Consider the following 15,361-nt stretch of genomic DNA (forward strand, 5'->3'; position numbering starts at 1 on the left):
TGGTATGACATTCTCCTTTGGACTGGATGGTCCAGGGTTTGAGTTGGAAAAGATTCTTTTTTCACATTTTCTCACCGTATTCATGTGTAAAATGAGTAGGCCTACCTCTCCGTTAACAGCGTTGTCCATGTCGGAAAATATCTGCGTTATAATTTTCATTAATATATTGCCTAACAGGAGTATTGTCTTGTCATACATGTTAAATTTTACTGTTGGCTTGAGATCCCATGAGCACATTCAGTAGATATTACTCCATATAAATACTCTTTTTTCTAGAAATAAATAACAATGTGAAATTGAATGTAAGTTTCAATTTAATATACGAAAACAGATAAAATGGACGTTTCGGGTTTCCCCTTTATCGACAAAACAGGATGAATAACACTACAGACAAATGAGATAATGTGGTAGTGGCCTTGTTAAGATTGTTTGTTTTGTTTTTAAGGGTTTTACGGCGCTTGCAACACATTTAGGTTATATCAGCGCCAGTAAAAAGGAAGAAAATGGGATAGTAAAAAGTTCTAGAATTACAATTAAAGCACCCAAGAGAAAGGAAGACAAAGGGGAACTGGGAACAAATAGGGATCAGATGCAGATTCCAAGAGCAAACCATCAATGTACTTAGTTTGAGATCGCCTATAAGTCTCATCCGGACACAAGCACAAAATCCAACAAAGAGGAATACACTCAAATGCTTACACTATACATTAAAAATAACAAACATAATAATACATAACAGAGAAATGATTTACAAGGAAAAAAATATCTCCCAAAACAATAACTATGCATTTGACTGTTTCCCTCCCAGCTAGGACTCAGGCCAGGGCCAGGACAAAACCAAGTAATCTCATTCCAAGACAAAGACAGAAAGCAAGTTGGAAAACAAATATAGGGGATGGAAGACACAGCAAGTACCTCCCTGCCCACAATGGGAGGTCAGGAACCCCACCCAAGCCTTGTTAAGATGAATAAAGAAAAACATTGATGGGCAGGAAATTGTTATTTATGTCTTCGAGCTTCGAGCAGCTCCATTTACACTTATTTTTTCCTTCTAACAGCTTAGTAGTATTCACTTCGACTTGCATACTACAGTCCATCGTGTCGGGTGAATACGCTTCAACAGTCGTAACGTCACTTCCCTCGTAATGACGCCTGGTAACTTAGTAACTGGCTCTAAACTATCGGAACAATGGCAGACGCCTTTATGAAATATTTTTCCGACGAGCATAAAAGCGGATCCAGGAAAAAAAAACAAAAAAACATTATAAATCTGATCACGTTTTGACTTTTACACATTCTGATCACAAGACATATGAAAAGTTCTAGCCAGCATGAAGAATAAAAAGTACCGATTTTCTTTGTTTAGAACCACTATGGCCGCCGTTGCTGGGCGACGTGACATCAGACTATTGAATCAAATTTGCAAAATAGGACGTTTTTCTTTTCCTGACAATGGACAGAAAAGATCCCTCTGGGCCAAGCCTCCATCTCCTCTCTGACGTTTTCAATTAAGATGATCTATAGAGAGTATGCGCTTGGCTAAGAAGATCACAACATTGCCATCCGGAAGTATAACAGACCAACACACAAAACTATGTGTTACCTTGAACGTTCATAGTCTGGTTAATACAGTTTATTGAGAATTACTCATAAACGCGGATGGCAAAAAAAAAAAAAAAAAAAAAAAAAAAAAAAAAAACGATAACAAAGACCAGAGTGACGTCAACTTCGTTCTATCTTTAGAGAGTATGCGGTAAAGACTAAGGGAGATAATTTTTGATATTTTACACGGTTCAGCCCCTTGATTACCGTACATATTTCTTCAAAATGACGACCAATGCTTTCAACACAATGGTGTATCGAAAAAAAACGCTACAAAGATAAAATTTAATGTGTGAATAGGATTGATCCATATCACATAAAATCGGAAAACTGGACAAAGGATGTCAAGACTTATCCTCCAATCACGTACCATCATATTTCCATGAGCTAGAGGTCATTAGTCATATTGCAAAATGTGCTCAAATTAACCCACATAGTGACAAGTGTTCACAGCTTTTGAAATATCTAACATCGCGATTGGTCATAATTTTGTTCAGCTTGACACATGGGTATGTTTACAATTTTTGAAAACAAATAAGCGTGTTTACATTTAAAAAAGAAATATGCCATCCTTGGACAGCAACATATCATGTGATCGATGACTCGGGTGGATGAAAACCTGAATATATATATATATATATATATATATATATATATATATATTATATATATATATATATATATATATATATATATTGTCCTAGGCTCGAATTATGGGAATCTGAGGATTCTTCTGGAACACCAAAGGCAGGACGTAGGTACAAATGTCTTCCCTCTATCCCGTTTATTTGGGGTTTTAGAAGTATAAAAGAAGTATTAAAGCTAACCCACGCCGGAACTGACTCCGACGACTCGGCACTGCCGTCCTCTATCTGCCGTCTTCCGGTTAATAATGTATAAAATTGTGCCTTCCCTTTCGGGCACGGAAAAAATACGAAGAATAAAGAGAAGAGCCGCGAGACCTACCCATACCAACGTTATAATAATATTTCACTTTCTAGACTGCATTACACAGTTCCTCCCCGCCTCCCCTCTTTTGACTTAATCAATTGCGTTCCTTTTATAAATATCTATTGTTCTGTTTTAATTCGTGCTTCCTTACAAAGGAGCATACTATTTCCTGTCCCATCAATATTTTTGTTTATACATCTTAGCAACGCCGCTACCACATTATCTCATTCGTCTGTAGTGTTTCATTCATCCTTTTTTGTTGATACCCGAAACCCGAAACGTCCATTTTATCTGATTTCGTATATTAAATTGAAGTTTACATTCAATTTCACATTGTTATTTATTGTAACTACCCTGAACCAGGACCTCTCTACATATCAGAAATTTCTGGATTCAGATGAGGCCGAATTAATCCCTGAAAAACTAAGAAATACTGCAGTGCCCTCCGTACTAAAGTCACAACAAGATCTTGACAGCCTCAAAACTTTAGCCCAGGACCGTGACCAATGGAAACAATTATCAACATGGATGGAGAGAGCAGCTATACTTATCGACCATGACTGAATCACACAATTCTCAGCAAGCGTCATTCGGACTGCGAAGCTTACTACTAGATACTACTATTTATTTCTCCGAGCTTCGAGCAGCACCATTTATAATATTATTACTCAATCACCACGGAAGGAAAGCAGCAGCGCACACAATCTCACCGTAAATGAACACACACTGTGTTCATTGTTTCCCTCTTAGAAAGGAGAGGGGTGAAAACGTCATCGTTGCTGTGGGCTAAGATGGTGCCTCAGAAGAAAAAGGTTGACTTCAGACTGTGATTGCATTATAAACATTCAGTTAGTTTTAACAACTGTTTACCATCAGACGATAATAATAAAAAATAATATCAGAAGGCGAGAATATTAAATATCCTTCTCAAATCAACAAGTGAAAAAGCCTCATTTGTAAAAAAAATCAACGGAATAAAAAAAAATAAATAAAAGCATCTGCTTTTTTTTCTTTCTTCATACGAAAAATTGAATTATTGAATAACATCCTTCCGGTATATTTTTGGGTTTTAAGTTTCGTAGAATCCAAGAGGGAACATCGAATATCTTTGTGCTGACAAAATGGTGACACGCAACGATGAAGGTAAGAGATGCGTGTAGTTCGCCTAACCGGCAGCCGTGTTGTTATTTCTCTCCCGAATTGTGTGATTTTTATTGATTTCTAAAACAAAAGTCTGGAATATTTTTATACAGTCGTTTTAATAAAGTTTTATTCTACATTGTGATATATATTTCTCGGAAATTCATAAGAGGATTTTTAGATAAATTAACATTTTAGTGGTGTAGATCCCATTGTTTGAAGTATTGTACTAGCCATTTATTGTTTACACTTACGTTAAGATTTTTAGTCACGATGTGCCATATCTATTTTTATCCTTATTACGACAACATTTATTGGAATGACACAGAATCGTCTTGGTATCACGGTAACAATAATAGCAGTAATAGCCAGCGGCTACGACCAAGTCGTGGTGGTGTGCGGAAACGAAGAAAAATAAATATTCAAATAGGTCACAGACCACCGCCCTTTCATACTAATAGAGCACTCAAAGTACATAACACACAACGGTGCCCAAGGTCTCTGATCAACATACCATTCAACGACACTCACAACAACATGCCAATAGTAAACGACACATCAACATATCAACAAAACATAATGAGAACACGTGATCATTTTGATGAGATGCATAAACATAATGAGAACGTGGCTTGTGAAAATAAGACAATAACAACAAAGGGGGGAAGAAGGGTCAATATGAGGCCAAATGAAATAAAAAGAATCAATCACCAAATCAACTCAAATCATAACACGCTTAAAATAGCAAACAGGCAAACTAACAGTGACCGTAATGGTGAACCGAGAAACATGTTGAGAACTATGACCATAAACTTCCAAAGTTTAATTCCAAAACTACCGGAATTTTGGAAATTGATATCAGAAATAAAACCAGACATAATCATAGGTACGGAAACATGGCTACATCCCGAAATAAAGGACAGTGAAATATTCCACCAGAGACATATTTCAACGTGTTCAGGAAAGACCGAGAAGATAGGTATGGTGGGGTGCTGGTTGCAACAACAACGAACCTCTCAGTAATAAAGCTTGACATTCAAACAAAATCAGAATCGGTGATCGTAAATATCAAAACAGAACAAGGCCTACTCACTGTGGGCGCTATGTATAGAACACCTTCAAACTCAACTATGGAACAAATGACTGAGATAACACGCTGTATTGATAGCCTAGACCCGAAAAATGTACTCTGGTTAAGCGGAGACCTGAACCTACCTGATATCAATTTGGAACAAGAAAAAATAATCAGTTACCAATATCCTTCATTTATAAACCAAGCATTTATTAACAAATTGCAAGATTTTGGCCTGAGTCAAATAAACAAAAATCCAACAAGGGGTACAAATATCCTCGACTTATTTATCACAAATCGACCAAATTTAATTGTCAAGTGTAAAACCATTCCAGGCATTAGTGACCATGACATTCTCATCACGGAAAGCACTATCAAAGCAAACAAAATCACAAAAAAATCACACCCTATTACTATTTGGAAAAAGGCAAATATCGCCGAAATGCGGACAGAAACACGTCTTTTTAGTGAAAACATAATTAATCAACATCTAGAAAGCACTGAGGATGTTTGGACTGCCATCAACGACCACCTAAACAAAATGATGACCAAACATGTACCAACGAAGAAAAGCTCAAGGAAATTTCACCAACCATGGATAAACACCACCGTCAAACGATTATCTAGACGGAAACAAAAGGCATGGAGCAGAGCGAGAAAGTCCAACAGTAAGAAAGACTGGTACAATTATGCCCGACTGAAAAAAAGAAACACAAAATGAGAGTAGAAAGGCCTATCATAATCATGTTAAGGAACTTGTTAGTGAAGACTCAAACAAAAAGCTCTGGAAATTTATAAAAAGTAGGAGGTGCGATTCGGTTGGTATAGCGCCCCTTGAGCATGATCGTGTATTATACTCTGATGCAAAGGAAAAAGCAGACATACTTAATAACCAATTCTGCTCTGTTTTTGCTTCAAAAGCTCATACCAAAATTACCACTCAACAACTACAAGGCGAAGAAAACGATTCCAACACTATGGCCGAAATCAATGTGACAGTAGAGGGCGTTTCCAAACTCCTCGCCACTCTAGATCCAAAGAAAGCATGTGGCCCAGACAAAATTAAAGATATTGAGTAACGAATTTGCACATGCCCTCACACATTTGTTCAAACTCTCTCTTGAAACGGGAGACATACCAATTGTTTGGAAGCACGCTCTTGTCCAACCCATCTACAAGAAAGGTGATAGAAGCAGGGCTCAAAACTACCGTCCAATTTCATTAACCTGCATTTGCTGCAAACTGTTGGAGCATATAGTGAGATCCTCAATAACTGAATATCTCGAAACTAACAGTATTTTTTGTGATGAACAGCACGGATTTAGGAAGCACCACTCATGTCAAACTCAACTTCTATCATTAACACATGATCTGTCAGCTGCTATTGATAAAGGTGGTCAAATTGATCTAGTAATACTGGACTTTGCCAAGGCCTTCGACAAGGTCCCTCACCATAGATTAATCCAGAAATTGTATGACGTTGGTATCAGGAACAAAACCTTACAATGGATTGCAACTTTTCTGGACAATCGCACCCAACAAGTTCTTGTCGACGGCGAGACTTCCACTATCGGGATGGTGACATCGGGCGTACCTCAGGGCTCAGTCCTTGGGCCCGTCCTATTTTTAGTGTACATAAACGATCTTCCACGAGGTATAAGGTCAAAAGTGCGCCTCTTTGCTGACGACACAGCATTATATAATCAGATAAAAACAACAGACGACTGCAAAACACTAAATGACGATCTAGCTAAATTACAAGAATGGGAAACAATAAATCAAATGGAATTTAACGTATCAAAGTGCAATGTTCTAACCATCACAAATAAGAAAGCACCTATAACATTTGAATACCAACTTCATGGTCAAAACCTGGAACATGTAAAGACAGCAAAATACCTTGGCATCGAGTTTGCTAAAAACCTCAAATGGAATGACCACATATGTCACCTGGCTTCAAAGGCAAATCAAACAAGCGCTTACATCACCCGCAATTTAAAAAGATGCCCAATCACAACTCAAACCCTTGCTTTTAAAACTATTGTTAGACCAATTTTGGAGTATGGCAGCTCAATTTGGGACCCATATACAAAGAAAAACATCGACACCTTAGAAAACATCCAAAGAAAAACAGCAAGAAGCATCACAAACACATTCGATCCTTTCTCAAGTGCGTCTGAAATATCACAACGGATTGGCCTTGAACCTCTGGAAAAGAGAAGAAAGATAGATAAACTTAAATTGTTCCACAAGATCTACTACAAAAATTCGTGCCTTAAACTTCCAAACGACATCAAAGATATCGGCACAAGAAATACGAGGGGACACACAGCAAGAGTAACCATCCCAACATCAAAAACAGACGCCCACATGTATTCGTTTTTCCCTTCCACTGCCCGACTATGGAATAGCCTCCCAGCTGAAGTGGCTGAAAACGGTTGCCAACATGCCTTCACGCGATTGCTGGAGTTCACAACGTGACTTTTTAATCTATGTGGTTTTAGTATTATGTGCAGAGTTTTAGCAAGTTTAAAATGTAAAACACTACAAACTGTGGAGTGATCCTCGACAATATTGGAGGTTTCCACAAGACGAAGAAGAAGAAGAAGAAAGAGATAGAAAGTGATGCAATCTGACAAATAAACGTTGTCTAGAGAAAGCATGAAGTTGACGTAACTCGGGTCTTTGTTATTGTTTTTTTGCCATCCAAGTTTATGAGTAATTCTCACTAAACTGTATTATCCAGTCTATAAACATGTTGATCCGCTATACTTTCAGATGGCAATTTTGTGAGCTTCTTAGCCAAGCGTGTACTATCTATAGACAGTGTGCGCTTGGATAAGAAGCTCACAACATTGCCATCCGGAAATAAAACGGACCAACACACAAAACTATTTGTAATATTGAACGTTTATAGATAGTATGCAGATGACGTCACTCAGGTCTTTTTATTGTTTTTTGCCATCCGCGTTTATGAGTAATGCTCACTGAACTGTATTAACCCGACTATAAACGTTCATGGATACACATAGTTTTGTGTGTTGGTCCGTTTTACTTCCGGATGGTAATGTTATGAGCTTATTAGCCAAGCGCATACTATCTATAGTCGGGTTAATACAGTTTAGTGAAAGTAACTCATACGCGTAGAGAACAAAAAGCAATAACGAAGACCCGAGTGACGTCAACTTCATTCTATCTATTGTGAAATATCTATCTAGTTCGCTCCAACATCCATGTTTACAATTTACACAACAAACTTGACCTAATTTCATGTCATGTGCGAATGTGGCCCACCGTCAAAACGGCATTGTCGGGATAAACGAAACCCCGAAAACCAACCCAAAGCCCATGAAAACTACAGAAAGAACAGTCGTAGATGACCAAAAAAAAGCCATAATCTTCAACAAACATTTTGCTTCAGTAAATAAGGCATCAAAAAGAAATGAAAAGGACAAAAAATTGATTAAAAACCTTGAACATCAAGAAAAGTCCCCAAAAGCTATCTCATATCTGTTCAAAGAGGGCTTTACCATGTCAGAACTTCACAGAGCTATGAAAAAACTCAAGTTAAGGAAATCCCCTGGACCAGATAAGATACACAATTAAATGCTCTTGCATCTTAGCGTGAGAGGTAAACAGATGCTTCTCAAACTTATAAATCTAATATGGGAGACAGGAATAGTACCAAGGGGATGGAAAATGCTATTATAATTCCAATCTTAAAGAAAGATAAACCACCCGACGAAACGAAAAGTTTCCGACCAATATCTCTCACCCCATGCGTTGGAAAGATCGCTGAGAGAATAGTAAATAACCGATTACACTGGTGGCTGGAGACATGTGGCCTACTAAATAAATATCGGGCAGGCTTTAGGGTAGGGCAAAGAACAGGAGATCAATTGTTTAGATTAAGTCAAAAAATAATTGATGGCTTTCAAGATGGAAAACATACAGTCGCGGTTTTTGTTGATCTCCAACAAGCGTATGACAATGTATGGAGGAAAGGGTTGTTATAAAAAATGATGGACAACGGAATTGATGGAAATCTCTACTTCTGGATTAAACAATTTCTTAGTAACAAAACAATCCAAACAAAAATTAATAACGAACTGTCAAACAGAGAAGTATTAGAGGAAGATCTCCCACAAGGATCCTGCCTCAGCTGTCTCTCTTTCTTATTTTTATAAATGATCTACCAGAAGTATTACAGACATAAAAGGCTCTATATGCTGACGATTTAGTGATGTGGTATACTACGAAGCACCTACCAATAGCCTCCAATAGAATAAATGAAGATTTAGAAAGCTTAAACACCTTCTGTGATAAATGGAAGTTAAAAGTAAATTACAATAAAACAGTCTACTCTATATTTACTAAGAGCCATCGTGTTTCCAAGAAAGAAATATTACTCTCCACCCAAGGCCATCGACTCGCAAAAGAATAAAACCCCACATATTTAGGTATACAGTTAGACAGACAACTATCTCTGAACAAACACACTCAGAATGTAAAAATCAAAGCCACAAAGAGACTCCAGTTACTATAACGACTAGCCAGTACTAATTGGGGAGCAGACAAAAACTCACTTGACAACTCTATTTAGGCTTTGTGCGTTCCGTCATGTACTACAATTTAGCCCTCCAAAATGTAGATAGTAAAGACACACGTAAAACCCTTGACAGAGTACAAAACCAAACCCTTCGCTTCATCTCCGGTGCCCTGAGATCGACACCCACAGCAGCATGTGAAATACATACTAATGTGAAACCACTTGGACTTCGCAGAGAATCAGCAGTGCTTGAAATGGTTGAAAGATGCGAACGAAAAGAGGAAAACCATCCAAACAGAATTCTAGCAGAGAGATGGAAACCAAGAACAAGATTAAAACAAAAATCCCTGCTACACATTGCTAACAACTTGAATGAAAGACCCAGACTCCCAGAAAACAGAAAAATCTATTTTAATCAGTCAAAAACCTCCATACGCCGAACTAAAACCTCCAATAATAAAGACTAACCTCATAGAAGAAACAAGAAATAAAAACAAATCAGATATACAAACATTAGCAATGAAGACAATACAAGAATACCCAGATAACTGGATACATGTTTACACAGATGGATCTGCCCACAAAGGAACTAAAAATGCTGGGTATGGGTTTGTAGTAGAATACCCAGATAAAACCTGTAATAAAATCCACAATTCTTGCGGAAGCTCCTGCTCAAACTAAGAGGCAGAGGCAGTTGCAATAGAAGCCTCAATGCGACACCTCTCTTCTGTTTTCCAGCTAAACCCTTCAAAACTTCAAAACACTGTCATCTTCACAGACTCCAAATCGGTTCTCCAAGCTCTCGATTTAGATTAACTCTCCTCAACCTTTAATAGTTTAAGATCTCAACTAGATGAATTCCTTACAACACACAGAGTAGACTTATCTCTCCAGTGGATACCGGGACATTCAAATATACCAGGAAATGACAATGCAGACAGATTAGCCAGACTCGGATCAACACTTTTACAACCATCAATTCCAGTATCCTTAGACACAGCGAAACAAATAATCAAAACTAATAAGAGAGAAGAATGGATGAACAGTTGGGCAATGAGCACCACGGGTAGATGTATGTTTTCTCATATGACCACTCCTTAAAGACTGATTGCCTAAATAAGCTCAGAAGACACCAGCAAAGCATCATCTTTCAACTAAGAACGCAACAGATACCGCTCAACAACCATTTAAGCAAAACTACAAAAGACACATCCCCTTCTTGCCCCCTATGTCAACACCCCAATGAAACAGTAACACACCACTTGCTTGAATGTCAACCTCTTGAAGACCTGAGATACACATTCCTCCCACCAATCCAAGCAATACTGGCAATTTGACGTCATTATTTGTTTTATGCACCGCTTAGTGAGTTGTCGTTAGTAGAGCTCATCGCAACAAGTTATTTTATAGATAGTTCGAAGATGACGTCACTCAGGCCTTTGTTATTGTTTTTGCCATCCGCGTTTGTGAGTTGTTCTCACTAAACTGTATTAACCAGACTATAAAAGTTCATGGTTTCACAGAGTTTGTGTGTTGGTCCGTTATACTTCCGGATGGCAATGTTGTGAACTCCTTGGCCAAGCGCATTCTATCTATTGGTTGAACTATTGAATACAACTCACGATTTGTTTTCTTTTCTGGCCAAAGACTAGCATTTTGACGTCCTTTTTTGGTCAGTGTCAGGCCATAACTTTACGAAGGCCACGGTTCTAGTGTCGAGCTATAAGTTAACGATTGTTACGGGTAAAGCACTTTTGCGCTTTTATAATATAAATTCTCAAAAAAAAAAAAAATTGTAGTCCGTTAAAGCAATTACGCCCAATGGAACCTGAGTTTATCACGGTACCTCTAGCGTGAAACGAACAAGAGCAATTACTTGCTACCCTTTGATAGGACGCTAATGCATCGTAACGTATTTTTCCGTCAGATCTAACAGACCCAGATACCAATCACTACTGAGCGGACACGGGGGGCGTGGGGACATGTTTGGGGGAGGGGGGGGGGGGAGGAGGTGAAGAAAATCTCGACTACACCCGAGATCGAGCTTGGTCCCTTTTCGTTTATGAAGCGAACACTCTATCATCATCATCATCATCATCATCATCATCATCATCATCATCATCATCATCATCATCATCATCATCATCATCATCATCATCACCATTATTATTATTATTATTATTATTATTATTATTATTATTATTATTATTATTATTATTACAGACAAAGATGTCAAGGAACAGATGGCGGCCCGGTATCAGGAGCGTGTGTCAATGGGGTACACAACTTCTGGCACAACGGAAAATTCAGGTGTGTACCTAGTGTGTAGGTAGTGTAGGTCCCGTTTTATTCAATATCATGTTGTGATGATTGTGGCAGTTGTCGCAGTGGTTTTGAAGGTAACACACATATAGATAGTTCGAAGTTGATGTCACTCAGCTCTTTGTTATTGGTTTTTGGCATCCAATTTATGAGTAATTCTCACTAAACTATATTAACCAGACTATAAACGTTTAAGGTTACATATAGTTTTGTGTGTTGGATCTTTGTACTTCCGGATGACAATGTTATGAGTTTCTTAGCCAAGCGCATACTATCTATAGATAGAATGCGCTTGGCCAAGGAGTTCACAACATTGCCATCCGGAAGTATAGCGGACCAACACACAAACTCTGTGTAACCATGAACTTTTATAGTCTGGTTAATACAGTTTAGTGAGAACAACTCACAAACGCGGATGGCAAAAACAATAACAAAGGCCTGAGTGACGTCATCTGCATACTATATATAAACGTTTCAGGTTACACATAGTTTTGTGTGTTGGATCGTTGTACTTCCGGATGACAGTGTTATGAGTTTCTTAGCCAAGCGCATACTATCTATAGAAGATGGGTGTTATTTAATCTAAGTTTTGATACGGTGGTGTTTCGTTGCACTTGCGCTAGAAAAAATAAATGGTGGTGGTGGTGGTGGTCAATAAATAGACTTAAGTGGTGTATTTATGTTTTTATTGTTTTTGTTATGGGCTGAAGAAGGATTTCGATCCCGAATGCTTTTTGCATTCCCCAGCTTCTAGACGCTTGGTATCAATAAGAGGATGTAGGCCATCTAATAACATTTTTCTAATAATATTATTATTATTAATAATAATAATAATAATAATAATAATAATAATGGTAATAATAATAATAATAATGAAATTATTGCGCCCAATCCTCCATACAATAAAGCTCTAGGCGCATAACAACATCATCAATCCATTCAAATTTTCATCCTCTATCTCTACAGCTCCTGTCGAGAGGAATGCCAGCGAGGATCATTTCTCCACAATGCCTTCTAACACGTTTATTCCGGGCTCTGACAACCCTGCACAAGGCAATTCCCAAATCGGCTACTTCTCTAGACCATCTGAAGACTCCATCTTGGAACAGCCGTCTTACCACAGCAAATTATTCGCCAGCTCTGTAAACACAATCATCTTAAACATGCCATCCGACCAAACCAGCGATGGCAAAAGAGAGTCGTCTGCTAAATCCCGAAAATCGATGATGCGAGAGCTAATCGAAAAGTTTGAACACGAGAAACCGTCGCGATTGGAGACGTGTAAATCACCTTTGCTCCAAAGCAGACCGGGAGAAAGTCCTTCCAAACATTTGTCAAGCGGTGCATCCGCGCTAGAAGATCGTCTAAAGTCTGACGCGATTAGTCTTAGTGAAACAAGAAATTTAGGCAACCCCAGCTCGTCATACAGTAAAATGAGTAATAATATATGGTCAGACCAATCGGATTCCTCCAAAATGAATTCCCCCGAAAACAGCAGCGTGAAAACTGCAATTCAAGCTAAAAGATATTTGCTTCGTCAAATCGGACCCTCGTCATCGGGCGAAGATGGAGCGGATGCCACTTCTGCTGCGACTTTCCCAACTCGGGTGCTTTTGAGGGGCCCTGTCAGACGGAAGAGCTCTACACAAACGTGTGAGGAAACAAAGCCCCCAAAGTTACAATTGGAAAGCCGAGAAAAATCTTCAGAGACAATCACACCATTTGCAAGAACCAGCGTCAAGAAGAAAGTGTCGCTAGCATCGCTTAACACTAGCACGACTCCAATCCCTCAGTCTCAGTCTCCTGACTTCTCTTCGAGTATTGAAAGTAAGCTAAGAGAACATAATTCAACCGTTTCCACACACACTAATCAAAAGATTCCACAGATGTCCAAGGATGGTCGCATAACTTTTCAACAGTCATCGTCTGGAGAACAACGAGTGCAGCATCTAAATCAACGACCACAACCACAACAACGACAACAACCTCAACAGCAGCAGCAGCAGCAGCAGCAGCAGCAACCTCAGCAAAAACATCAACAACAATATCGACAACAATATCAACAACTGCAAAAACTGCAACAACAAAAACACCAGCACCCGCAGCAACAGCAAAATCAAGGTCAAGATCAACAAAAGCAACACCAAGAACAACAACAGCCGCAGCTCAAGCAGTCGCAGCAGCCACAACAACTAGAACAAGAGCCTCCAATCCCCGTACAGCGTAAATTTATCCATCGAAAAATCCGCAGGCGATCTCCTGGCGAAACCCCTGGCAAGAAAAGATCGTCCACTGCAATGGAAAGATATCTCAGATTTTTGAAAAACTCTTCACCGAGTACTTCGGCCAATCTAAGCACTTTGTGCAACTTAAATAAAGTCGAGAATAATCAAGATGCGAAGGATTCGCATACTTCAAACAAACAGCCAATTACGCGAATACCTAAGGATGAACCACTTGAATGTAAAGATGGACCGAAAACGTGCTTCAACGAGAATGAAAAGCTTTCAGTCTTAAATGAAGTTAATGATGAGAAGGCGACGTCTCCGGTTTTAAGCCACAAGAGCGATATTGAGCCACCTACCGTTAAAAAATCACCGGTACCCAACCAATTTTTAGAGAAGACTCAAGAAGTTCACATCAATTTGAGCCCTAATTGTGAAAATAGAGCGTTAGAAGTATCACAACCGTCTCAGCAAAGCGAAACACCGAGAGACCGTTCCAAATCGCCAAAGCTAGACCAGAAATGTTCTTTAGTGAGACAACGTAGCCTTAGTCCTGAAGGAATAAAACCGCAGGTTAAAAGGAGTGACAGGGGGAGAAGCGAGTCTGGAATCTCCACACAATCCGAGCAATTGGGAAAAAATATGCCCTTCTCGTGGAAGCAGTCTGATGATGACAGCCAAGGAAAAGTCTCTAAATTACTCAGTCGTTATGAGAAAGCCAAAACAGTTCTACAGCAGCACCAGTTGAATCGAAAATCTTCCGACCGTGGATTACACAACAGATTGCAAAAAGCAGCTAACGGCAAAATGGATAAGGATAGCCTGTTGCTGACTGAAGACCAACTGGCAGATACAAATCTTGTACCGGTTCATCTACGACAACGGCGATACTACACATCTCCTGTGGGCATTAGCGAAGAGAGCATAGAGGAAACAGAAGAAAACAACTTTTTTGATTTCATTTCGGGCCTGTCCAGTTCTGACGAGGATGATAGTAGTTACCTGTCCATTTCTGAACGTCTCAAGCAGATAAAAGCAAAGCGCCTTCTTAGAATGGTCAATGAGCCTGGGAATAAAGCTCCTCGAGAAGACTCCTTGGTTAATCTGTTCAACAATTTCGTTGAAGCCGTGGGTACCGGGGAGCGCGTTCATTCTCCGATCAAGCGGTCCCGTAAACGCAGCACTACATCTCCCAAGGCTCAATCTCCGATCTTAGAGGAACTACGCCATAGAAAAGGGGACGGGGGGAATGTTGGTATATACAAATATTTATCTACACTGGACAAGGACGGTAAGCTGCTACAAATGATAATATAATGGACTTCTCCTCTTCTCCGTCCTCACTCCTTCTTCTTCTTCTTCTTCTTCTTCTTCTTCTTCTTCTTCTTCTTCTTCTTCTTCTTCTTCTTCTTCTTCTTCTTCTTCTTCTTCTATCCAGACCCCCATTTGTTTCTTAACCTTATACGAATTCAAATCGAATACCGATCAATTTGACTTTTT

General features: G+C 39.0%; 1 protein-coding gene across 3 annotated transcripts in view; it reads left to right on the forward strand.

The window, feature by feature from the left end:
• Positions 1-3,278: 3,278 nt before the first annotated feature.
• Positions 3,279-15,361, forward strand: part of LOC144956111 (uncharacterized) — a 41,135-nt gene continuing 29,052 nt past the window's right edge. For 2 of the 3 annotated variants that reach the window (XR_013641881.1, XM_078886464.1), the window contains exons 1-3: positions 3,282-3,696; positions 11,538-11,624; positions 12,603-15,152. Coding sequence is in view for 2 of the 3 variants with exons in the window: in XM_078886464.1 (XP_078742590.1) it covers positions 3,675-3,696; positions 11,538-11,624; positions 12,603-15,152 (2,659 nt within the window). In the remaining variant the exon portion in view is untranslated. Of the gene's footprint in view, positions 3,697-11,537; positions 11,625-12,602; positions 15,153-15,361 lie in introns of all 3 variants that reach the window. The other variant, XM_078886465.1, reaches the window with a different exon arrangement.

Source organism: Berghia stephanieae, chromosome 10, assembly GCF_034508935.2.
Source record: "Berghia stephanieae isolate SIO BIC M18660-M18661 chromosome 10, UCSD_Bste_1.3, whole genome shotgun sequence".
NCBI classification, from domain to species: Eukaryota; Metazoa; Mollusca; class Gastropoda; order Nudibranchia; family Aeolidiidae; genus Berghia; species Berghia stephanieae.